Source organism: Sus scrofa, chromosome 10, assembly GCF_000003025.6.
Source record: "Sus scrofa isolate TJ Tabasco breed Duroc chromosome 10, Sscrofa11.1, whole genome shotgun sequence".
Taxonomy (NCBI): domain Eukaryota; kingdom Metazoa; phylum Chordata; class Mammalia; order Artiodactyla; family Suidae; genus Sus; species Sus scrofa.
Window position 1 is genome coordinate 11336598 of NC_010452.4, and position 25866 is coordinate 11362463.

The 25866-nt window shown below is 43.2% G+C and overlaps 2 protein-coding genes and 1 pseudogene across 5 annotated transcripts in view; all 3 read right to left on the minus strand.

Annotated features, from left to right (window-relative positions):
* HHIPL2 (HHIP like 2) overlaps positions 1-8446 on the minus strand; it is a 29197-nt gene extending 20751 nt beyond the window's left edge. For all 3 annotated transcript variants that reach the window (XR_002336124.1, XR_001299173.2, XM_005667921.3), the window contains exon 1: positions 8314-8446. The gene's annotated coding sequence lies outside the window, so the exon portion shown is untranslated. The remainder of the gene's footprint in view (positions 1-8313) is intronic.
* Positions 4040-25835, minus strand: TAF1A (TATA-box binding protein associated factor, RNA polymerase I subunit A). Of its 2 annotated transcripts, none has more exons than XM_003130511.4 (11): positions 25681-25831; positions 23988-24110; positions 22800-22969; positions 20058-20171; positions 19150-19348; positions 15997-16127; positions 13656-13814; positions 11116-11182; positions 10156-10279; positions 8314-8468; positions 4040-4481 (listed from the first exon to the last, which is right to left on the minus strand). In XM_003130511.4, exons 2-11 carry the CDS (start codon positions 24106-24108, stop codon positions 4369-4371), a joined length of 1353 nt encoding a protein of 450 aa, XP_003130559.1. In that variant the 5' UTR covers positions 24109-24110; positions 25681-25831; the 3' UTR covers positions 4040-4368. The 2 variants fall into 2 exon arrangements, with proteins under 2 accessions (XP_003130559.1, XP_005667980.1); XM_005667923.3 differs by having other exon boundaries at positions 4043-4481; positions 23988-24120; positions 25681-25835.
* Positions 14499-15989, minus strand: LOC106505090 (annotated as a pseudogene).

Genomic DNA, 25866 nt, shown 5'->3' on the forward strand with positions numbered 1-25866 from the left:
ACCTGCGGCATATGGAAGTTCCCAGGCTGGGGTCGAATCAGAGCTGCAGCTGCAGGCCTGCCCCACAGCCACAGCAACATTGCATCTGAGCTGCATCCACCATCTATGCTGTAGCTTTCCGCAACAACGGATCCTTAACCCACTAAGCAAGGCCCGGGATCAAACCTGCATCCTCATGGATACTAGTCAGGTTCGTAAATCAATGCCTTCTGTGGGGGCAACCCTCCTTAGTGTCTGTTTCCACCTTCATATTGAAGAATATACTAATACGTGTTTTGCTTTGTACATGTCACTTGCACTGAATGGGCCTTTGATAAATATTTCTTGAATGAGGACACAGAATCCCAAACTCGAACAGCCCCAAACCCAAACGGAGGCATAAACAGGGGCTCAGGCCAGCAGGAAACATTTAGGATCTGAGCTGAATTTCCTTTTGGTATTTTCCATGGTTTGACTCCGTGGAAATTTCCTGACAAAAACTGCCCTTTGAAATGCAAATGAAGTCAAAGATTCTTCTCAGTCCCACGGCTTCTGCGGAGGCTCTGCACCCAGCTCTCCCCTCACCACCCACGGCCTTGCCGGAGCATCACCAAGAAGAGTTGTTGAGCCTCAGTCTAGCCAAGTGTGAGCTCACGATACCCTGGACTAGGAAAGCCCCAAGTAGCATTTAAAACACAAACAGCATTTTCACAATGAAGTCAAGAGGAAGGAGTCATTAGAAGGACCTCCAGTCCAACACAGGCCACTCTCCGGTGGCATCGGGAACTATCACGCCACGCCGAGTGTCTCTTTTTAAAACGTAATGCAGGAGTTCCCACTGCGGCACAAGGGGATCTGCGGTATCTCGGGACGCAGGGTTGATCCCTGGTCTAGCATGGTAGGTGAAGGATCCAGCATTGCTGCAGCTGTGGCTTAGGTCACAACAGCCACTCAAATCTGATCCCTGGCCCGGGAACTCCATATGCCACAAGGCAGCCAAAAAAAATAAACTCAACAGAAAACATAACCCAACCTCCGTCATTCATTGGTGACTATGCCCATTCCAAGGGGTTGTTTGCTCAAAGGTCAGATGATGTCACGGCCCTGGAAGCCTTGGGCAGGAGGAGCCGCCCTTGGACTAACTTCACCCAGTGACACCCCCAGCACCAAGGTCTTCTCGGAAAGGGGAGGTGACCGTCTCCCCCGTGTGTGTAAGGAGGGCGTTCTGGGGTTCCATGCGGGACCTGAGAGTACTTTCGGTTCTTTGTTTTCTTTGTGCCATGGAATAAACTGAGTCCAGAGGAATGTCTTCTTTTTGGGAAAAAATTTTAAATGATTCTGTTTACAGAAGGATAGCTCAGCATTAAAAAAAAATAACCTTAGGAGTTCCTCTTGTGGCTCAGTGGTAATGAACCCGACCAGCAATGATGAGGACGTTTGATCCCTGGCCTGACTTAGTGGTTTAAGGATCTGGCGTTGCCGTGAGCTGTGGTGAACATCACAGACGAGGCTTGGATCCTGGGTTTGCTGTGGCTGTGGTGTAGGCTGGCAGCTATGGCTCCAATTTGACCCCTAGCCTGGAACTTCCATATGCAGAGAGTGTGGCCCTAAAAAAATAAAAGCAAAAATAAAATAGACGTGGACAAAATAAAACAATCCTCCTACCTACTTAGGGCATGTAAGTTCAAGTCAGATTGTATACTTTTGGGCAGAGTGATGGCAAAATTAGAGATCAGCTAGCAGGTCCCATCAGACGTAACGGCAGCATGAATTTCCAATCATTAAAATATGTAACATTTCAGATGGGACTATGTTAATATTTTTGACATAATAATACATGTGACTATATAATAATCATGCAGTAATTAATTTTATAATAGGTGTCTCCGTGTCAATTCAGTACGTATTACTACTGTGTGCAAAGCATGATGCTGGAAGAGGAATGATTAACAGAAAACTGATGCTCAAAACAAAACTTCAAGAAGTTTATGCTCTGAGAGATTAAAATAAGTGTCCAGGAGTTCCCTTTGTGGCTCTGCAGTAATGAACCTGACTAGTATCCATGAGGATACGGGTCTGATCCCTGGCCTTGCTCAGTGGGTTAAGGATCCTGCATTGCCATGAGCTGTGGTGTAGGCTGCAGACGTGGCTCGGACCTGGCATTGCTGTGGCTGTTGGCATAGCCCGGCAGCTGCAGCTCCAATTTGACCTCTAGCCTGGGAACTTCCATATGCCTCGGACCTTGCAAATAATACAAGGCAGATTTAAGATAAGAAAAGGGAACAAACTGCCACTGGATTCCAAGGAAGGCGAGATGACCTCAGGCTGGAGGGAAGGAATCTTAAGGAAGGTGGAGCCAGGTACTAACTAACGAGCAGGTGGGGGCGGCGTATGGAGGTTCCCAGGCCAGGGGTGGAATTGGGGCTACAGGATCCAAGCCGTATCTGCCACCTACACTGCAACTCACGGCAGCGCCAGATCCTTAACCCACCGAGCGAGGATGGCTTCAATTTCAGCAGGCCTTGCTTTTTTAAGGGCAGCAGGTACACCATATGGAAGTTCCCAGGCTACGGGCTGAATCAAAACTACAGCTGCTGGCCTACACCACAGCCACAAGAATGCCAGATCCAAGCCGCATCTGTGACCTACACTGCAGCTCGTGGCAACGCCTGATCCTTAACCCACTCAGTGGGGCCAGGGGTCAAAACTGCATCCTCATAGATAATAGTCAGCTCTGAACCTGCTGAGCCACAATAGGAACTCCAGTGGGCTTACTTTTTCACCAGTGACTCGCACTGCTCTGATAATTAGATATATTTGATATAAAAGTTCTGGGAAACTATGCTTTGTATGGAAACCAAGCATCGTATCCCCTCATTTCCCTGGGATTTTCACTGCCATTCCACTAAGATCACAAGAATTCATAAATCCCATTAAATAGCTTTTGACTAAAGGTTTTCAGGGAGTAGATGGCTTGATGAGCTTGGCCGAGGCTTTGAGATTTTGTTCACATCCTCGGAGAGTTCCATCCCTGTGAGTGTTTTCTTACACAGAACTTGTAGCTTACATGGAATCAGTGTTGCTATATTCGGAACTCTGTACCACCCAACCATGAACGCTCTGCAGTAAAGCCGGCCTTGCCCACTGGTCCACCTGGCTTGTTTTCCTGTGGTTCTGTGGGGCACCTACTTGTTTCACATGTTGTGAGGTTGTGCATTATCTTTTTAGTCATTTATTTACTAGGTATAAAATACCAAATTACCGACCAGGCATAATCTGTCCAATTTTCTCACAGGTGGTAGGAATAAAAGCCCATGGGGAAAATGTGCAGTTTGCCGTCTTAACATTAGACCTGTTCTGAAGTCAGGGAGCCTTCGTGGAACTCAAACACTAGTTATCCGAACAGCCAATGCATGTGAGCCAAAACCGTTTTGCAGAAGCAGTTACTCTAGCAGTTCCCACAACATGTAATAGAACCTCAGCCTGTGTTCCAGGAGAGCTGTTCCCGGCCTCTGAGCAAAGCTTTCCCTCTGGGCTTCCTATATGGCCCTGGGGAGTTATTTCTCTACCGTTCAACCACCTCCCGCTGCAGCCAAGCTTATCAAGCCATCTACTCCCTGAAAACCTTTAGTCAAAAGCTATTTAATGGGATTTATGAATTCTTGTGATCTTAGTGGAATGGCAGTGAGAATCCCAGAGAAATGAGGGGATATGATGCTTGGTTTCCATACAAAGCATAGTTTCCCAGAGGGACACAGGGGTTCTGCAGGGTCTCGGATTGCCGCGCCAGGCAAACGAAAAGAGCCAGAGCCCTTTAAAGCAAGGTCAGTGCCAGCTGAAAGCAACCAGGCCCCCTGCCCTCTGTCCCAAAGGCGTCCATGGTGCCTCTGCCAGAGGCTACACCCCCAAACTGCCAAGTCTCCTCAACAAGAGAGAGAGAAGGAGCCTTTACTACGTCCTCCGGTGTTTCCCAGTCTCCCCGGCAGAGCTGATGGCCAGTGTGCTCCTCACGGTGATAAGCCCAGCGTGGCTGCCAAGCATCTCGAAGAACATACATCCATTTAGCAGAACCACAGGTTATAGTTTATTACGCAATTATCATAGGCAAGTTATCTGCAAACAGCAATGACTGCTGTACTGCTGCATTCTCTGATTAAACAAAAATTTGCATTTGAAGATTATTCCTTAATAAACATTAAACAGTACAAAAAAGGAAGAATATTTATTTACTAAGAGCAAAGGCAGTGAGACAGTTTCTCTACCTATAATTGAGAGGAAAATATTAAAAAAATAGCACTTCTGTAGCCAAAAAAAGTACCTTCTTAAAATACCAAATAAATAATAAATACATTTAAAACTCTGTAGCTACCAATCTGAAATAACTAAAATTCAGAGTCCAGGATTTACAATGCTATATTTTTTCACTGATTTCTTCATCTGCTTAATTTTCTTCTTTAAGACTTGATGATCTTGTTTTGAAATGTACCGAAAATATCTAGAACCTAAAAAACAAGGCAAAAAAACCAAAAACTTTAATACTTATCAAATTCTTCAAGTACACTCTCCACCTTTCTAAAATTTTGCTTCCACTCAGGCATACTTGAAAAGCGAAGGAATTGTAGTATCTATACAGCATGTCCAAGCTCACTCTCAGAGCCGTCACCAATGAAACATACCACTTCCTACGTACACAACTATTCCTGATCCATCGCAATTAACGCATATACTTTAAGCTCATTTTCTACCTTCCCTCCCAAATCTCAGTTAAGGTGATATGCATATCACATATATGCATATATTAAATAAGCCTTCTCTAGAGGCAAATTACTACAGCTTCTTCTTCTCAATGATAACCTGGTAGAACAGCCAAAGAGCCATCTATAACAATAAGGAAGCGAAGAATTAGAATAAACAAATCACAGGTAGGAAGAGATCAAAAGCTGTCTAGTCATTCCTGGAACCCTCTTCTACTGTTGGTGGGAATGTGAATTGGTGCGGCCACCATGGAAAACAGTATGGAGCTTCCTCAACAAAACTGAAAACAGAACTACCACGTGATCCAGCCATCTCACCGCTGGGCATCTATTCACAGAAAACTAATTAGAAAAGATACACGCACCCGCTAGGTTCACTGAAGCACTATGTACAATAGCCAAGATATGGAAGCATAAATGTCCATCAACAGAGGACTGGATAAAGATGATGTGGTACATATATACAACTGAATATTACCAACCTAAAAAAAGAAGGAAATAATGCCACTTGCAGCAACATGAACGGACCTAGAGATTCTCACACTAAGTAAAGCAAGTCAGATAAAGACAAATACCACAGGACAGCACTTATATGTGGAATCTAAAATACGGCACAAATGAACCTATGAAACAAAAAAACAGACTCAGACACAGAGAACAGACTTGCGCTTACAAAAGAGGAAGTAAGTGGGAGAGGGTTGATGGATGCGGAGTCTGAGATGCAAACTATCTGTTATACAGCACAGGGAACTATATTCAATATCCTGTGATAGATAAACCACAATGAAAAGTATATGAAAAAACATAAATGTATAACTGCACCACAGCAGAAATTAACTGCACAGGAGAAGTTAACACAACATTGTAAATCCAATAGACTTCAAAAAAAATTTTTTTAAATATTATCCTGTGATTCCTACCGTTTACAGATAGCAGGATGGCGACCAGGCAGCTCTGCCAAAGGTGCTCATCAGAGGTTCTACCTGCTTCTCAAGTCTTACAAGGCGGGGGGGGGATCACTAGCTAAATATTTCAGAGTAGGAACCAAATTTCTGTAAGACAAATACAAGGTAGATAGCGCAAGAGACTCTATATTTGATGAATGAGACTATATATCACATTATGAAAAACTACAACGCAGCTTGCATATATTCACCTTCCTGGGAAACTGCTAGAATATATATTGTATCTAGAGTAACAATTTTATTATTCTTGAAAATAGTATGCCAGAATTGCTTACTTTTCTTTTTTTTTTTTTTTTTTTTTTTGGTGTCTTCAGGGCTGCACCTGCAGCATATGATGGTTCCCAGGCTAGGGGACGAATTGGAGCTGTAGCCACTGGCCTACGCCACAGTCTCGCCACATCCAAGCCACATCTGTGGCCTACACCTCAGCTCACAGCATCACCGGATCCTTAACCCACTGAGCGAGGCCAGGGATCGAACCTGCGTTTTCATGGATGCTATAGTCAGATACGTTTCCGCTGAGTCATAACGGGAACTCCCAGAATTGCTAACATTTTATCAACTGGGAATCAGTGGAGTGTGTGGTATTAATAAATATAATTTGTGTTGCCAAACACACCTACCACTTTAGCACAAACAAAATACCTGTGCAGATGTCTGCTTTTATCTAGAATCCAGAAAGCTGTAAAGAACTCTGCTCCCATCCGAACATGGAGAAAAAGCCACATAAACTACAACCTCCTAACTTGAAGCTCAGTGGAGCTGCAGGGCAGCCAGGCAGCCTGACCACGAGGAGGAGGCCCCTGCAAGAAGAGGGCCTGGCTCGCCTTGTGCAGAGCGTGGACGTGGGCAGCCACCACTCCCCACCCAGCACAGAGCCAAGGCCGACCTCGACCAGGATGCGAACCCCAGGATGTGAGGAGGGAGACCAGATCAAGACCAACCCAGCTCAAGCCCACACTAACACCCTGAGAGGAGAAGAGGTGGGCCCTCCTGCAGGCGTCCTGTGCGTGCTGTTCGCAGAATACGTTTGCGTTTATAAGGCACTGGCTGCGATGTTCAGGTGACACTTCTTACAACAACCCTGTCAGCAAACAGGGCCAACTGCACACGGGAACCTCCCACGGCTGTTTGACCCAAGTGACCTGGCCAGTAAGAGACCGTCTTCAGAGCCCCCGCAAACCCAGGCACCTTCAGGTTTCTGAACTAGAAACCTCTATACTCAGAAAACCACAGTCCAAATCACATTTCTGTTTCTCATCATCAATACATTAGAAAGAAATTTTATTTCCCTTTTTTCTTTTTTTTGGACTCCCCACAGCATATGGGGTTCCTGGGCCAGGGATCAGCTCTGAGCTGCAGCTGTGGCAATGCCAGATCTTTAACCCACTGTGCCAGGCAGGGCACTGAACCTGCGTCCCAGCGCACCAGAGACACTGCTGATCCCGTTGCACCAGTAGGAACTCCGAGAGAAATTTTAAAACCACTTTTACGTTCATTAATCCCTTTCCTCCCACAAAATCAGCAATTTACTAATCTTAGTAATCATCTAAAACATTCACTGAGATACTAATTCCAAATTAATAAAATTACAGTTAAACCGGCCTGAAGACTCCCTTCAGAACACTTTAAACTCGGTGGCCACGCTGCTTACTGCAGCCACTGTGAGGTTCTCTCTCCCCATCTCTGGAACATTCTGTGGTGTCTCATTTCAGTACTGGCTACCTTTCCGGATTTCAGTACAAAGCAGGTAAAGTTTTAACAGTCAGGACATTCCCCCCCAAAAGATCAATTTGCTTTTTCTTAAATAGGGGGTTTTATTTTTTTTTCCCCCCTTAAGAAATGTCTCATCCTTACAGAAAGAGGGAAAAGTTAAGTATAATGTAAGGATATCATTAAAAGTGCATTCAATAAAGAATATTTTTCTACTTCCAATAAAGTAGACAACTCAGCAAACTTTTTCTATAACAGGCTAGTGGTCATTTCTTGTTTTGTTTTGTTTTTGAGTTTCTCTATTTTTAATAATGATTTTAATTTTTTCCATTACAGCTGGTTTTCAGTGTGGTCATTTCCTGAGAAAAGTCTGCATCCCTTAACTTAATGGTCCCTAAAGATACTCGAGTTAGAGCATAAAAACCGATGACAATCAACAATACGAAACCACTGCTTCTGAGAACAGACCAGTGGTTGCCAAGGGGGGAGGGGAGGGAGTGGGCTGGACGGGAGTTTGGGGTTAGAAGGTGAAAACTATTACTTTTCGAATGGATAAGCAATGAAGTCCTGCTGTACAGCACAGGGAACTCTATCCAATCTCCTGGGACAGACCATGACGGGAGACAGTATAAGAAAGGGAATGTATGTATGTATATACGTGCCTGGGTCACTTTGCTATACTGCAGAAAGTGGCACAACACTTTAAGTCAACTATATTTTAAAAAAATAATAATGAAATCACTGTTTCTAATCCATAGAAATTCCCTACCGAAAGAGCACTTGGTCTGCAACTCAGGACTTATTTTCCTGTTTCGTTATTTCTTCAGCATGAAATGGTCACACTATAGTTTCAAAACTGCCTAAAAGCCAGGCCTAGATTAAAAAAGAAGTGAAATGCGTACTTTTTCCCAACAGCATCCCAGCTACCAGAGCCTTCTCACAAGCCAAAGCGTTGTCATCCTTCCAATCATTTCTTGCCCAAAAATAGCTGAAGTGAAAGCCTGGCCACCAGTTTTTCCTGGAGTTCCACTGTTCTTGAACCCAGGCAAGATGGTTCCTGGAAAAGAAAAATGTCCAAAGGGAAGGTCAATGATGGAGACAGAGCCAGCCGGTCAGAACCCAAGCTTCGGTCCAGTCTGTGGGAAGATGACAAGGAGGGTATTTCCAGACTAGCTGTGGCCACGGCAGAGCCACACGAAAGCAAGTCCCTTTTAGTCCCATGTCCCACCTTCCCACTTGCTAAAGCGGTCAGTTCCGCACAGCACGGTGGCTAACAGTGCAAACTCTGAAGTCAAATCCCAGATCTTCCGTTTACTGCCTGTGTGAGCCTGGCAAAGTCGCTTAACCTCTCTGAGCCTTAATTTCCTTGAGGATACTAATGGTGCCCGTCTCACAGCACTGTTATTATTACTTTCCCTTTTTAGGGCCACATCCTTGGCATATGGAGGTTCCCAGGCTAGGGGTCGGATCGGAGCTGTAGCCACTGGGCTACATCAGAGCCACAGCAATGCGGGATCTGAGCAGCGTCTACGACCTACACCACAGCTCATAGCAACGCTGGATCCTTAACCCACCGAGCGAGGCCAGGACTGAACCCACATCCTCATGGATCCTAGTCGGGTTTGTTAACCACTGAGCCACGCAAAGAACCCCCTCATAGCACCACTGTTAAGATTAGACTGGTCCGCAGAATAGCAGGTGTCATATAAACCTCTGCATGTTGTCTGGTACACAGTAAATGTTTAAAGTTACTTTAAAACCTTACTTTCAATTATATGCTACAAAGAATAACGATCCAAATGGAGATGTCATTATTATATAAACACAGGGGTTTGACAGCTGAACCCAGGCAATGCTAAGTGTTCATCAATAATCTGAGTCAAGACTTCCTTGGCACCTGCTTGGCCCCTGCTGTAGCACCATCGAGAGGTTTAAAACATGAGCAGCGTGGTCCTCTGCCTTTAAGCACCTTACAGGCAGCAGGGTCTGCACAGTGCTTAGAGACGCCAAGTGGTTTACAGTAAAGACATCAACAGAGCAGCCCCGAAACATCTTATAATCAGGACTCTTCTACCTCTAAGGTCCAGTCAGGTCTGAAGCCTGAAGCAAAGTTCCCACTGATAATGAATTTCCTAACCAACTAAAACAGATATAATAAATCAACGATATCCTTTCTGCTCACACACAAGGTAAAAGTGACCAGGGCTGCTCCTTTGCTCGTGCTTAAAGCATGACACCGATGATTGCCATGCTCAGAGGCACAGTTCTGAATACCCAGCTCACCAGGGACTCGCAGTGATCTGCTAAATGAAAAACCACGGCAATTTTATGAGGGCCTCAAAAGCCACTGAAAACGACTGCAAACAGCTGGGAGAAAAGCTGCTCCCCTGTGAACGTAAAGGGTGATGACCCAAGTCACAAAGAGCTTCACGGAGAAGCAGTGAAGCCTGGCAGGGACCCCTCCAGGCCCCCTCCCATCAGAAGGCGCACACTCAGCTCTCAGGCAGGGGTAAGGAACAGCACTCATACTGAGAGCACAACAAATCCAGACAGAATTTTTGTATGTTTCACTTGTGACTTCCTATTTCCTGTCTTCTGATGTAAGCAGAAGAAAACAGCTGAAGACACAGTTTGAGAAATGCAGAAACGTAAACAAAGAACTTTAAAAATGGACTGATATCCTCTAAAATACTGGGAAATATTTATGGTGATGCAGTAACAGATACCGTGTGCTTCTTACTTACCCCATTAAAGTCTGTCTGAGATATTTTGCCAAATATTTCCAAGCAGTTATATTTTTAGTGCATCCAGCAAAATCTAAGATTCCAAACAATACCTCCAAGGCCAGTTTACGGTGTTCTTCCTTCTCTGCAATGGTCGTAACAATCAGAGGTTAGAGAAAGCACACGAGCGTGCAAAGATGAAAGAGTACATTCTGTTGATAAAGGACCACTACATCATAAGCCTTCTAGTCTGGCTAGAAGTTTAAAACAATTCACTATCATCACATTCTCCTGCAATGAATCTGAACAACTCAGTTCAGCCCACGCTAATGACAGCAGGGTGCCCGGTCCCATCTCTTCATGGGTTTATGAATGTTATGATACTATTCATAACATTATCCTACCTGTCTTAGGAGTTCCTGCTGTGGCACAGTGGGTTAAGAATCTGGTGCTGCTGCAGCTATTGTGTAGGTTGCAGCTGCGGCTCAGATTCGATCCCTGTCCCAGGAACTTCCACAGGCCACGGGTGTGGCCAAAATAAATACATAAATAAATAAAGTGCCTGCCCTATTTGGGCATTTTATACATGTTCTCTTCTACCAGTGGGGCACCGAGGTAGTCCCACTGCCTACTGGACTTAATAAGTGGATTTCCTCCAATGCTGAGCTGACACTCTGTTAAGTGTAAAAGGACATGAATTACAGAAATTGAATCCATTTGCCAACTCTTGTCTGACATTCTAGAGCAGGGCTCAGCAAACTCTTTCTGCAAAGGGCCAGACCCTAAACATCTGTTCTGCAAGCCTTACAGGTTGGCACAACTACACAAGCTGTTGCAGCGCAAAAGCAGCCACAGACAGTACAGGACTAAACTGACACAGCTGAGCACCAATAGAACCTAGTTTTCTACAAACAGGTGGGGTCCTCCGCCGACCCCTAGTCTACAGCCTGTCTGCACAAAGAGATGGAAAACGAGAATTACCTGATTTTCTCAGTAATCTATGGAATTCTAACATCAGTTTATGAGATGGTACAATCTGATACAAAATCTGGAAGAAAGAATAATCTTGTGATTTGTACACATTCTAAAGGCATTTCTCTAATTTCAACTTACTTTCAAATAAAGCTTTTAGTGTCTAATGTGTCCTCAGCAAATGAATCAAAGATTTAAAAGATACTTTACTTTTATCCACGTTTAATTTTGGTATTGAAAAGCATTCCATGTAAAGCTATTTTTTTTAAAAATATTCCCTGCTCATAACAAAATAGCTATTTGGGGGGTGGGAGGGTTTGGAGAGACAGAAACATTTAATTTTCACCATGTTAAACTGTTTACCACACTTAAAAACTTTGTTTCCTTTCAGCAACCAAGAATGAGGAAAAAAATAAAGGAAAAAAGAGAAGATCACACAGTAAGATAAAAGGCAAGGGTAGTTATTTTGAAAGACTGAGGTCTGGAACACAGCACATTAAGAGTATTCAAAGTCAATATTTTAAAAGTCTTTTTACACAATAGGGAGAATCAATGGTTCTTCTGTTAAAGAACAGGATGGACTATTTTTATGAATATGCCAAAAACAGGATTACAAGTGTATTTCTCCTTTAAACAAAGTTAATATTAGAGAGGAGGAGTTCTCTCGTGGCTCAGCAGGTTAGGGTCTGACGTGCTGAGGGTTTGATCCCTGGCCCAGAACTTCCACATGCCATAGCTAAAAAAAAGTGCGGCTGAAAAAAAAAAAAAAAAAAAAGAAGAAGGAAAAATAATTTATTCTGTCTACTTGCTGGGGTACTTTAACCTCACACAGAAATAATTTCCTACAAAATAACCAGTAAATCTGTTACTTTTCCTTAATCTTTTATTTTTTAAATGGAAGTTCCCAGGCCAGGGACTGAATCCAAGCCACAGCTGTGGCAACGATGGATCCTTTAACCTACTATGCTAGGCCAGGCATCAAACCTGAGCCACAGGAGCGACCCAAGCTGCTGCAGTGGGATTTTATTTATTTATTTATTTGGTCTTTTTTTTTTTTAGGGCCACACCCACGGCATATGGCGGTTCCCAGGCTAGGTGTCTAATCGGAGCTGTTGCTGCTAGCCTACACCATAGCCACAGCAACCCCACATCCGAGCCGAGTGTGCAACCTACACCACAGCTCACAGCAACACAGGATCCTTAACCCACTGAGCAAGGCCAGGGATTGAACCTGCAACCTCATAGTTCCTAGTTGGATTCGTTAACCAATGAGCCACGACAGGAACTCTGGTTAAAGGTTTCTTAAACAAAAGGTACTAACTATAAAAGAAAAATGAATAAATTGAACTTAATCAAAATTAGACATTTCTGTTCTTTGAAAGATACTGTAAAGAAAACAAAAAGGCAAGCCATAGCCTGGGAGAGAATATTTACAATCTGTATATCTGACAACGGACTTTATCCAAATTATATGAAAAACTTCCAAATCAATAAGAAGACAAATAAGCCTCCAAAAAATAAAGCATGTGAACAGACACGTCACAAAAGACGACGTGTAAGAATAGCCAACGGGCCTATTAAAAGATGTCCAACATCATTAGCCATCAGGGAAATGCAAATTAAAAGCCCTTGAGACACCACTACACACCCACTAGAATGGCTGTGATTCAAAGGACTGAATACCAAATGCCAAAGAGGGTGTGAGAAACTGAACTCACACCCTGGTACCGGGAAGGTCAGTGGTACCGTCACCGCAGAAGACAGCTGGGCAGTTTAATACGGACCTTCCACAGTGCCGCTCTTAGGGAGCTGCCACAGAAAAAGGACAATAGAGGTTCCTAAAATCATGCACATGCATACCCACGGGGATATTCATAATAGCCCCAAAGTGAAAACAACATCCATGTCCACTGAGAAGTGAATATACAGAAATGGAATATTGCTCATTAGTAACAGGGAACAAATTACAACAAGGATGAATCTCAAACATTCGGCTGAGTGAGAAAATACAGACAGAAAAAGGGTACATACTGTCGGACGCTGTTTACATGAAATTCAAGAAGAGAGAAAACCAACCCACAGTGACAGCCGGTCAGCGACTGCCCGGGGCAAAGGGTCAGAGGGTGGACTGGCTGAGAAGGGCAATGAGGGGCTTTCTAGGCTGAAGGCATGTTTCACATCTCAGTTATCACAGGGATCGTGTGGACGCATCCATCTGCCGAAATGCATCCAAAGGTACACGTAAAATAAGTGTTTTATTGTACATAAGTTTCAAATAAAGGTGCACTTAAAAAAAAAAACTGCAATGCAGAGCTTCCCAACCAGGGTGACGCAGGGCTTCTGACACACGGGTCCCTCCGCTTGGTCTCCCCTGGGATGGGGCGGGGGTCTGCGTGGGGCCTCCTGTCTTGACCTCAGTGTACCGTATGCACACTGTCACTGTCTCTGGGTGCTATGACATCAATGTCAGAAAGTGCTGTCCCAAGACCTGGCTAAAACACGGGCTAGAGTGCGCCCCCACCCCTGCTCGCTGATAGGAAGCGCGCTACCTTCAGCACACGGAGCAGTTTCTCTCTGGGGGCCTTCTCTCGCTTGAGGAAGCTGTATAAATAGACGTGAGCATTGGGGTTGGACGGGAACTTCTCGTCATAGGCGTAATTGGTGAGCACCTCTCGGGCTCCGTCTCGATCCCCATAGAATTCCAGCATCTATATAAAATAAGTCAAAACATCTTTGCTAAATTCTGTAAGAGGGCTATATGAAATAGACTGCACAAGCTGACATTATTGATGAGCACAAAAAAAATCAGAAAACTGCTAAACGATCACAACAAAGGCCTACACGGTTTCCCCTTTTTGTTCCTTATCCTATTTTGTGGTAGAAAGATGCAGCAAGTGTCTACATGAAAAACTGTCCCTATGAGACATGACGTCTTCAAAGTAGGACACACTAAGGGCTAAAGAAGGACCACATGATGCAGCCCATCACAGGGCCCAATGTCACGTCAGCCACAAAGGGAGGGCGGAAGAATTATAACTCCTTTCTTTGCATTCTTTCCCATTCTGAAACAGGAATTTCCAGATTTGCTGGCAGTTTCAGAGATTATCTTCTGATAATACAATCATCACTTCAGCACTAGCACTAATGAAACTTCCAAAAAGCAAAATGGTTTTTTTTCTTTCTTGTCTTTTTAGGGCCGCACCCGCAGCATATGGAGGTTCCCAGGCTAGGGGTCCAATTGGAGGTGTAGACGCTGGCCTATATCACAGCCACAGCAACACCAGATCCGAGCCATGATTGCAACCTACACCACAGCTCATGGCAACGCTGGATCCTTAAGCCACTGAGCAAGACCAGGGATCGAACCTGCAACCTCATGGTTCCTAGTCGGATTCGTTTCTGCTGCACCATGACAGGAATTCCACTAGTCGGGTTCTTAATCCGCTGAGCCACAACGGGAATTCCAAAAAGCAAATTATTATTATTATTATTTTAAAAAGCAAGCCCAGCTGGTTTCATTGAAGAAAACTCATGCATGATTTACTTTTCGCCAGTCTGTTCTGGCATGCTGCCAATGATACCACAATCACCTGGATCAGTGATGGCCAGTGCTGTGCCCAGTTCGATATTCTTGCCACTGCAGTGATGGACACCAGTTGTGGCCAACATGGCGTGACATTCGATTTCAGATTTCCTCGAGGCTGGGCAGCTGCTGGCGAGAATGGCCAGTTCCGTTTTGCCCTGTCTGGTCATTCGGAGTTCTGCTTGTACCCCAGCACGTACTTGGCACTTTTCATCACGAGCTGGAGCCGAGCGTTGATTGACTCCAGCAACTTTTTCATCTTCTTTGTGGCCACCATCTTCCTGCCTTAGGTGCGTGACGCCCCCAACCACAAGCAGCTGCCAAGACGGCCGGGCAGCAAGAAAGCCAAAAAGCAAATTATTTTGATGAACTACTCCCACCGCCCAGGGCCAGCGCGCTCTGTCCTTTCACAGTGACTCTGAGATGGCAGGACATCCTTAAGAGCCTCTGAAAGCCACTCTTCGTCTCATATTTGTGACGTAGTTCCAGAGTTTTAGCTCCTTCCCAGCAATACCCCACCAAATCATAAGAGAACTTTCTGCTTTTCTCAGAAGCTCAAGAAGAACACAGAAGTGACACTTACAACTAGAAGGCTAATAACTTTATAAACAGAGTCAGCATCAGCCACAGGCCCTGAATCCTCTCAGACCTCATTTTAGGGTTCAACCAACCACAGATGGAAAAGATTCAGAAAAAAAAAAAATTCAGAAACTTTCAAAATGCAAAATTTGAATGCGCTGTACACAGGCAACTATTTACATAGCATTTACAATTTATTACATGTTTTATAAGTACTCTTAGAGGTGATTTAAAGTCAACAGGAGGATGTGCATAGGTTATATGCAAACACTGCACACATAAAGACTGAGCATCCACGGCTACTGAGAGACAACTGTATTTGGCCACGACATGCTATCCAGGGGTGAAAAAAATACCGTCACATGTACAGCATGTTGGTAAGAGAAAATATAAGGTACTTTGGTAAAATAAAAATTATGCAGACAAAAAAAAAGTGGCATCATATTCCCTTTTTTTAAACCATTTTCTCCATTAGTTGCCTTCTAATCAATAACGATAAAGCTTATAACAGAATGAAACTGGTGAAACTATGAGAAGTCTACTTACCTCCACGTAACTCTTCACAAATGCGTCCTGAACTCCAGCAATTTGAATCAAAGCACAAAGATTTATAGACATTTATGAAAAGTCCACTTACCTCCACATAACTCTTCACAAATGCGTCCCAAACTCCAGCAATTTGAATCAAAGCACAAAGATTTATAGACATTTATGAAAAGTCCACTTACCTCTACGTAACTCTTCACAAACGGGTCCCAAACTCCAGGAGTCTGAATCAACGCACACAGGTTTACAGACGTCTTCCAGCTGTGGTTGAGCAGCGTCTGGGACTCCGCGTTGAAAGCATAATCTTCCTTATCTGTGCAGAGAGAAACAAACTATTAAAGTCATTCAGCACTGAGGACTTTAGCTGAATCAGTAACTGACAAGCGACCCACAAGAAAAGCTCAGACTCTGATGGCCTCACGGGTGAATGCTAATAAACACTTAAAATACAGCCCTAATTCTTCGCAAACTCAATGACCCAAAAAAGAGAAAAAAACACTTCTCAGCTTATTTTGTGAGACCAATATTACCCTGATACCAACATCAAAGACAACACAAGAAAACAAAAGACTAGTATCTCTTACAAACATAGATTTTTAAAAACCCAACAAAACACTAGCAAACTGAACCTAGCAACAAATAAACAGGATTTTATACCATGCCGAGTGAGGCCTATTCCAGGTTGTTTAACACCCGAGTCAAGTACTACAATATTCCAAATCAATAGAATAATGACAAAAACCTCACAACCATCTCAACTTTTGCAGAAAATGCATTTGACAAAATGTAATAACGCTTCGTGATAAAAATACTCAACAAGTAGGAATAGAAGAAACTTTTCAATCTGATGAAAGGTTTCTTGTGAAAAAAACCCATATTGAATGTCACAATTAACAGGGAAAGGCTTCATGCAAAAGACCGTCCTTTCTTTGCCACTTTCATTCACCACTGTAATGGAGGTTCTAGCCAGGGCAACTCGGCAAGAAAATAATATAAACAATGTCCAATTGGAAAGGAAGAAATCAAGCTACAAGATGAATGAAGAAAGATACAGTATCAGAGTCAGAAAAAGAAAGACAAACACCGTGTGATAGCACTTATTTGTGGAATTTAAAATATGACACAAATGGGGAGTTCCTGTCATGGCTCAGCCTAATTAGTATCCATGAGGACATGGGTTCGATCTCTGGCCAGTGGGTTAAGGATCCAGCATTGCCAGGAGCTATGGTGTAGGTCACAGGCATGCCTCAGATCTGGTGTGCCTGTGGCTGTGGTGTAGGCCGGCAGCTTGTAGCTCCAATTCGACCCCTAGCCTGAGAACCTCCATATGCTGTGCGTGTGGCCCAAAAAAGCAAAAAATAAAAAAATGAAATACAATATGACACAAATGAACCAAAACACAAACAGACTCATCAACATAGAGAACAGACTTGTGACTGCCGACGGGGAGGAGTTGGGAGAGTCTGGGGTTAGCAAATGCCAACGATTATATATAAAACAGATCAACAACAAGGTCCTAGTGTAGAGCACAGGGAGCTATATTCAATAGTCTGAGATAAATCATAATGGAAAAGAATATAGAAAAGAATGTGTATATTTATATATTATAATTGAACCACTTTACTATACAGCAGAAATTAACACACTGTAAATCAACTATATTTCAATTTAAAAGCAAAACAAATATATACATACACATATATGGAAATGAAGTGATAATGGGAAAGTAGGTATGAAACATCAAAAATAAATCTTATCCCACTCTTGGGCACATATCCAGATAAAACTCTACTTAAAAGAGACACATGCACCTGCATGTTCATTGCAGCACCATTCACAATAGCCAGGACATGGAAACAACCCAAACGTCCATCAATAGATGATTGGATTAAGAAGATGTGGTATATATACACAATGGAATACTACTCAGCCACGAAAAAGGATGACATAATGCCATTTGCAGCAACATGGATGGAACTAGAGACTCTCATACTGAGTGAAGTAAGTCAGAAAGAAAGACAAATACCATATGATATCACTTATATCTGGAATCTAATATACGGCACAAAGGAACCTTTCCACAGAAAAGAAAATCATGGTCTTGGAGAATACACTCGTGGCTGCCTGATGGGAGAGGGAGGGAGTGGGAGGGATCGGGAGCTTGGGGTTTATCAGATTCGACTTAGAATAGATTTATAAGGAGAGCCTGCTGAGTAGCATTGAGACCTATGTCTAGATACTCATATTGCAACAGAACAAAGAGGGGGAAAAATGTATACATGTAAGAGTAACTTGATCCCCATGCTGTACAGAGGGAAAAATAAATAAATAAATAAATAAATAATAAAAATAAAAAATAAATCTTGAAAGGAAAAAAGGCAGATTCCTAAGTATAAGTTAGGTGTGGATTTACTGTGGAAAGGGGTTCCCAGACACCCAACTGTAGTCAAACCCAACCAGCAGCAGCCACGGCAACAAGGAAAAATCCTAAGCTAACTCTTAGCACATGTTCATGGTCACACACACCCGGACAAAACAATGATTCAAAGGGATCCATGCACCCCTATGTTCACTGCAGCACTATTCACAACAGCCAAAACTTGGAAACAATCTAAATGTCCATCAACAGATGAATGGATTAAGAAGATGTGGTACATATACACAGTGGAATACTACTCAGCTATAAAAAAGGACAAAATAATGCCATTTGCAGCCACATGGATGTAACTAGAGATTCTTACACTGTGAAGTCAGTCAGAAAGACAAATACCATATGGTATCACTTATATCTGGCACAAATGAACCTATCTACAGGACAGAAAACAAACTCACAGACACAGAGAACAGACTGGTGTTTGCTGAGGGGGAGAGGGAGAGGGATGGATGGGGAGTTTGGGGCTGGGAAATGCACAGGAGGGATAAACAACAACGAGGTCCTGCTGGACAGCACGAGGCGCTCTACCCAGTGTCCTGGGACAGAGCACGACTGAAGGAGTACTGAAGAAAAAGAACGCATGTGCGTGCATAATGAAGTCACTTTGCTGTACAAAAGAAACGAGCACAACACTGTAAATCCACTATATTTTAATAAAAAGTAATAAAATGGTCATGAACTTAATCTGTGAATCATCTGATTCATGTCTGAATAGTTTTTTTGAAATACCAGAAAGATTATAAAGGGGGGTCAAGAATTTTAGATCACAGAAATGTCTGTTCTCTGCACACCCTGGATAAAGCCAGGCTGCGGGGCAGGGGAGAGAGACTGCTCCTTAAGACGGCCTCCCTCCCAGGTTCAGCCCTATCACCGAGTGAAAAGTTCACTCATATGCACTCACCAAGCTGAGACAGCTCCATCTTCTTTTTAGACCACGTGTAATACTGCAAAAGCCCTTTATAGGCCTGAATAAGGTTAATTAACACTTCCTGGGAAGATGACTTTTCACCGTATCGCCACGTCTCTGCCTGGCTGAGATTTCTGTTGGCGTCCTCAAGCATGCCATGATGCAGAAGGTACAATGCATGTTGTAAGGAGATCTGCAACGGTTGAGAAGCCCACCATCTCAGCTCACAGCCATTACACAACCAGGGTCCAAAACTCAGTAAACATACGATATACGCTGAGCTATGTAAGACCTTGAGAGGACACACACAATGGAGTAACACTGCCCCCATTATCAAAAATTTCAATCTAGCAAAAAGACACATGAAAAGATGATTATGTAAATGTGAGCCAAAGTACATAAAAACACACACAGCAGGCAGTGTGAAAGGAACAGGGCTCTGAAGACAGAGTTCTGGTCAAACACTACTTTAAAGCTAAATAAGCCTGAGGAAATTACTCTCCCCTAGTGTGTCTCATGTTCATAGGGAATGATAACTATTAACCCTTTCAAAGGGCATTATGGGGAATTCAATGAGATGGCATCGGCTCACAAGCTAAGACCTCACTTAGCCCACAGCAGGTAATCAATACATCCTCTTTTATCCATGCTACATAAATGCAGCGAAAACACCTGAACAAGGGCTGTGGGAGAAGGGCACTGGTTCAGAGGGAAAGTCAATCCTTGATCGGAGCGTCACACCCTGGGGGAGGGCAATATAAAAATTCCAGTTTCAGCTTCTCCTAGTGATCCAACTGTCTCAACCTTCTATGCTTTTTACGCTGTTACTGTCTCAGCACTCAGACCAGCACCTTCCGCAAGTGAACACTGCAGGTGCAAATCCACCAAGCCTCCTTTCTCACCTTCAAGTAATTCATGACGCCAATGTTTTTCATCCGGTCAGCAAAGGTATTGAACGTCTCCACACTGCTATTAGGATGATAATAAAGAATTTCACTTCCAAGCCTCCAAATAATCTGTCAAAACAGAAATTACCAACAAAAATGTAAAATCCTTGCCTTCGCCAATATCTAAGAAAGCTATGTTTTTCTGATTATAACATTAAAAAACAAACTATGATTTCTTTCCCTAGATACCACTACTGTCAATGTTTTACTGTACTTCACCCAGTAAAACCAACATATCTTAACCAAAAAAAAAAAAAAAATCTTGTGTTGATTAAATTATCAGGTAACTATAACAGTGTCATTTTTAAGTTAGTGGTCTAAAGAAGGTAGGAGGTTAAGCTACATATTGAAAGTAACATTTTTAATTAGTATTGGAGGAAGACTAGTAAATTCAGAAAGTTCAGGTTCAATTAACATTGACTTCCTCACTGCTCTGGCCCCATCGTTAGCATCCACCACATGCGAGCAAGTGGATGGTTCTTAAGAATCCTCCAAGGTCAGCGACTGTTGACTATAGTTAGTCTATACTTGGAACTCCAATTCAAAATCTTTCATCAGCTCTGAACACATTTTAATTAAAATATTTTCTGCCCAGAGGACCAGAACTCTGGCTGAGAATTTGGAGCTCTTCTTTTGCATGGGAGCAAATCTCTCTTTTACCCCAATTTAAAGTACCTCAATAAAAATAAATGATCTATGTATGCATGATCACATTGAAACAATATTCTATTACAAACTCATTGACTATGAAACACTTAAATTTTTTTTTTTTTTTTGTCTTTTTGCCATTTCTTGGGCCGCTTCCTTAGCATATGGAGGTTCCCAGGCTAGGGGTTGAATTGGAGCTGTAGCCACCAGCCTACCCCACAGCCACAGCAACACAAGATCTGAGCTGTGTCTGCAACCTACACCATAGCTCACAGCAACACCGGATCCTTAACCCACTGAGCAAGGCCAGGGACTGAACCCGCAACCTCATGGTTCTTAGTTGGATTTGTTAACCACTGAGCCATGACAGGAACTCCCGAAACACTTGTTTTAAAAAGCAGCCTAATGTGTGAAAATTTGCCAGGAAATGCATTTAAGATGTTCCAAGTTCATTGTACTTTGCCAGCCTTACCCTCCTGTGTACACTGTACCCTCCTGTGCATACAGAGTGGAAACCTGTTATCAGCCATATAGCACACTCAGCTGACAAAAAGGTTCCTGCAGCTTTCTTCAACTGCTATGGTTCAGTTTGCTGACAACCTCCATCCATTTCTATGTGACAGAGCTACAGTAGCTCACGCTAAACAGCCCCTGTCTTGGGAACCTGAAAACCTCAACTCCAAAAACACCTTTGTACTACAGGTGCAGTGACTATGCAAGCAAGGTGTTAGGCGATGCTATTATCACATCAGACAGCAATCGGCACCACTGTCTTCAGTGCTTAGAAATGACACACATTTATCACCGGTGTTCACGAATATCTGCCCCCAAAACTCCTCTGCTTCACCGCAGCAACAACAGAAAGAACTGCAGGTGTCTATGAGGGCTCCTAATTTCTATATACTACTCAACCTTTCAGATTTCATAATTTGTACAAAATGAAAATATTATCTAAATAATTAAACATTCTTCTGGCTGTGAAAAAACATAAAGCACTTCAATAATATTGACTTCAAAGTAAATTTAAGTGAATTTTTTCTTTCTTTTTTGGCCGCCCCATGGCCATGGTTCCCTGGCCAGGGATCAGATCCAAGTCAGAGCCACAACCTACGTTGGATCCTTGAACCCACTGGGCTGGGCTGGAGATCAAACCTGTGTCCTGGCACTGCAAAGATGCCACCGATCCCGTTGCACCCCAGTAGGAGCTCCAAATTTAAGTGAATTATAAGTCAATTATTTCTCTGAACATATATACTGGTTGTCAGGTATAATCATAACAATCATCTTTCCACCTCAGAAAGAGACCAAGATTTCACTTCAGAACACCCAAACTGCAGGATTCTGAAGACAACCTGGAGACAATCCCATCACAGCTGTTCTTAAACCTGTAAGAATGACCTGGGACATTAGTTAGAAATAAACATCCTAGGAGTTCCCGTCATGGCTCAGCGGAAACGAATCTATCATCCCTGAGGATGCAGGTTGATCCCTGGCCTTGCCCAGTGGGTTAAGGATCCGGTGTTGCTGTGAGCTGTGGTGTAGGTGGGAGACATGGCTCTGATCCCGGGTTGCTGTGACTGTGGAATAGGCCAGCAGCTGTAGCTCCAATTCAACCCCCAGCCTGGGAATCTCCATACACCACGGGTGCAGCCCTGAAAAGACAAAAATAAATAAAATATCTGAGGGAGTCAGACTTTGACTCAGTACAGCAGGGATGGAGCGCAGGAACCTCTACTTTCAACAAGAGCCCTACATGATTCACACGCAGCCCAAACAAGTGTCTGGAAGCCACGGACCTAATTCTTTCATTTTATGAAACAAACTGGACAAAAAGAGACTGCAATTTTTTTTTTTTTCTTTTTAGGGTGTCATTGCTGTGGCTGGGCTTGTGCAAAAAATGTCCCCATAAAACTCTCCATCCAAAATTACTTTTAGTAGCTTGTAGTAAAAGAAATTTGAGATCCAGCAACAGCCTTTCTGGGTGGGGGTCAAGAAGCAGAAACCCTCAGGATTCCGCCCCTTCTTCCAGGAGACGCACACTTGACTCACCTCGGGTGCAACCTGCCTTTTATTGCTGTCTGAATCTTCCAAGATCTGCAGGTAACTGTGCATGTATTCTGCAGCTTTTTGCCACTGGTGCTTCAGCAGAGCTTCTTGGATAAAACTTAAACAAGCACTTGTTGTCTGAGCAAAATCCTTCTCCTGTTTCCCTCCAGTGGCTATAAAGTTTAAAGAAAAGAGTCTTGACCCATCTCCAAAATGCCTCGCACATAGATTTACTGAGGATTAATTTACTGAGATAGTTAAATGAGATGATATTCAGATTAAAAAAAATAAAGAAATAAGAGCTAAATTCTCAGAGCCAGGGAATCTTAGTCAAGGGGAAAGAAAGAGAGGCTAAGAAAGATACATTTCTGGGCAATTAGAAAAGTGCAAGATCAAATGTATTCCCAGGACTACAGCACCCAACATACCACATACAGAGAACTGCTTCTTTTATGCTTTCTTTTCTTTCTTTTTTTTTTTTTTTTTTTTTTTTGCCTTTTTAGGGCCACACCCAGGGCATATGGAGGTTCCCAGGCTAGGGGTCGAACTGGAGCTGTAGCTGCTGGCCTTAGAGCCACAGCCACGCCAGATCTGAGCCGCGTCTGTGACCTACACCAAAGCTCACAGGAACACCGGATCCTTAACACACTGAGCAAGGCCAGGGATCCAACCCAAATCCTGATGGATCCTAGTCAGGTTCCTTTCGGCTGAGCCATAACAGGAACTCCCACTTTTATGAATTCTGATAGGAGATTTATCCCATTAAAGAAACTTTTTTTTACTTCTACATTAGATGAAGATAGAAAACAATATTCTTTCTTTGAAATCTATTATATATCAATTCTATTAGGAATTATTTCAATGCAATTAAACAGAAATTTCTGGTATGTACTCCTCAATGGCAAAGATCATATCTTCTTCAGCTGTGTACCCCAATGTCTAGCCATCACCAGGGATATAGTAAATGCTCAGTAAGAATTACCGGAGAAAAAGAAAAAGTGCATCTACCATATATACAGACTGTCAATAACTGAAAAGAATTCTTAAAAAAAAAAGGTTAACAGCCTGAAATACCCTCACATATTCTTATCTTGAAAACTGAACAAGCCTGGTTATCCATTTTTGCATCCATATTGAAGCTTATCACTTCCTTGCATTAAAGCTGAAAAGCGTGTATGTTATTTCACTTACCTATAGTTTCTATATGCTTTTGGAGCCAAGGAAAACACATCCCTGTACCAGAGGACACGCATTTTTCCCCCTGTTCATCCTCTGTCGTGGGCCGTATCAATTCTTCACTGAAATCACTCATACCTGTTCCAAGCTGACAGTACCAGTTATTTTCTGTACATCTTATTTCATAGGCTTCCCAGTTATACAGAAAGACAGCCATCTTTTATCTCACAAATATCAATGATTAACAAAATTAACTGTACCTGGTAGTTCCTTTAAAGTAGGAAATGAATTAATTACATCAGCAGCAGCCCAAAAGAATGACCCACGAAAAAAAAGAAAGATAACTATAACTACTACCATATTTCAAGAAGATACAAAGGTAAATAAGATAATTATCCTTTTATTAAAAAAAAAAACTCAGGAAAATCTACTCAATAGTTTGTAATAACCTATACGGGAAAAAAAAAATGGATATAGTTATATCCATAACTGATTCAGGCTGTACACCTGAGACTAACACATCATAAGTCAACAATAGGCCCATAAAATTAAAAATTAAAAATTAAAAAAATAAAAATAAAAAAGTTCCCGTTGTGGCTCAGTGGGTTATGAACCCTGTGAACATCTATGAGGATGTGAGTTTGACCCCGGGCCCTGCTCAATGGGTTAAGGATCCAGCATTGTCGTGAGCTGTGGTGCAGGCCTCAGACATGGCTCTGATCTGGCCTGGCTGTGGCTGTGGTATGGGCCAGCAGCTGATTCAACTACTAGCCTGGGAACTTCCATATATGCTACAGGTGTGATCCTAATAATAAATACATACACAAATAAATCCTTTTGAGCTGTTCCCAATTTTTTAAAAAACACTCATCTAGAGAAAAAAACAGCAAAATGTATAATAACAAAACAATATGACAAATACAATAATAACAGCAGTACTAAACATGTATTGCCCCTTCCAATACACCAGGGATACAAGGTATCTAATTCAGTTCTTACAGAAATCCAGCGTAAGTACTACTGTTTTCTTCCATTTTCATACTGAAAGCACTAAAGGGCTCAGTGAAACTAGGTAACCTGGTCCAATGTCACAAGAAAGGTGAGGACAGTATTCCAGGAACTAGAACACTAAACACACTTGGCATGAACAGATTCTGGGTGGATGGGTAGTAAGTGCAGGAGGATGCGAAAAGCTGAGTTTGGACCTAATTCTCAAGATGCTCAGGCCCCTTTCCCTCCTTCCACTTATCCAACGGCGTACTGGGTCCTGCTGGTACTGCTCCCATCTTCCCCCTGCGCCTAGACTCTTCACCACCCCCCTGCAAATTGTCTGGACTACTGCATTAACTTTATAACTAGTTACCCCGCCTCCAATTGGGCTTCTCCACGTCACAGCCCGAGTACACCTTTCACAATCAAACTCTGGGGTTAGCATGGGTTTGAAATGACAACGGAGTTTGAACCCGACTCGCATATTCCTTAAGGAGTCATTCCAGAAGCAGCTCTCCCTTTTTCACTCTAAAAGCCTAAATTGGGGCCGAGCAGTTGTTACAGTACCAAAGCTTCTCCTCCCCTCCAGCAGCACGCTCCGAACGCGAGCTTCAGAGCATCAGGAAAACACGGGAAAGGAGATGACGACTAAATCCTAGCACAGCCCTTCCGTCCCGTCCCGGGGCAACGACATACGGACGACCACCGCGAGACTCACCTGTTAAAGCCGGAGCTCCCCTGGGCACCAAACCCGCCGCGCGACTGCGGCCGGGTGAGAGCAAACTCCCACCCAAAGCAGAGGAAGCAAAGGAGCACTCAGAGCAAAAGCTGCAAAGCCGCCCTCCGCCGTTCCGCGGCGCGCAGACGCAGCCCCGCCCCTGACTCCCGATTGGGTGGTGAGGGC

Bases quoted from the DNA above. Each gene is read 5' to 3' on its own strand.
- TAF1A (XM_003130511.4), bottom strand. From the start codon at position 24,108: ATGAGTGATTTCAGTGAAGAATTGATACGGCCCACGACAGAGGATGAA. The intron at 19,349-20,057 runs GTGAGAAAGGAG...CAACCGTTGCAG, and splicing joins GCGTCATGAATTACTTGAAG to ATCTCCTTACAACATGCATT. The intron at 10,280-11,115 runs GTAATTCTCGTT...CGACCATTGCAG, and splicing joins TAGATTACTGAGAAAATCAG to AGAAGGAAGAACACCGTAAA.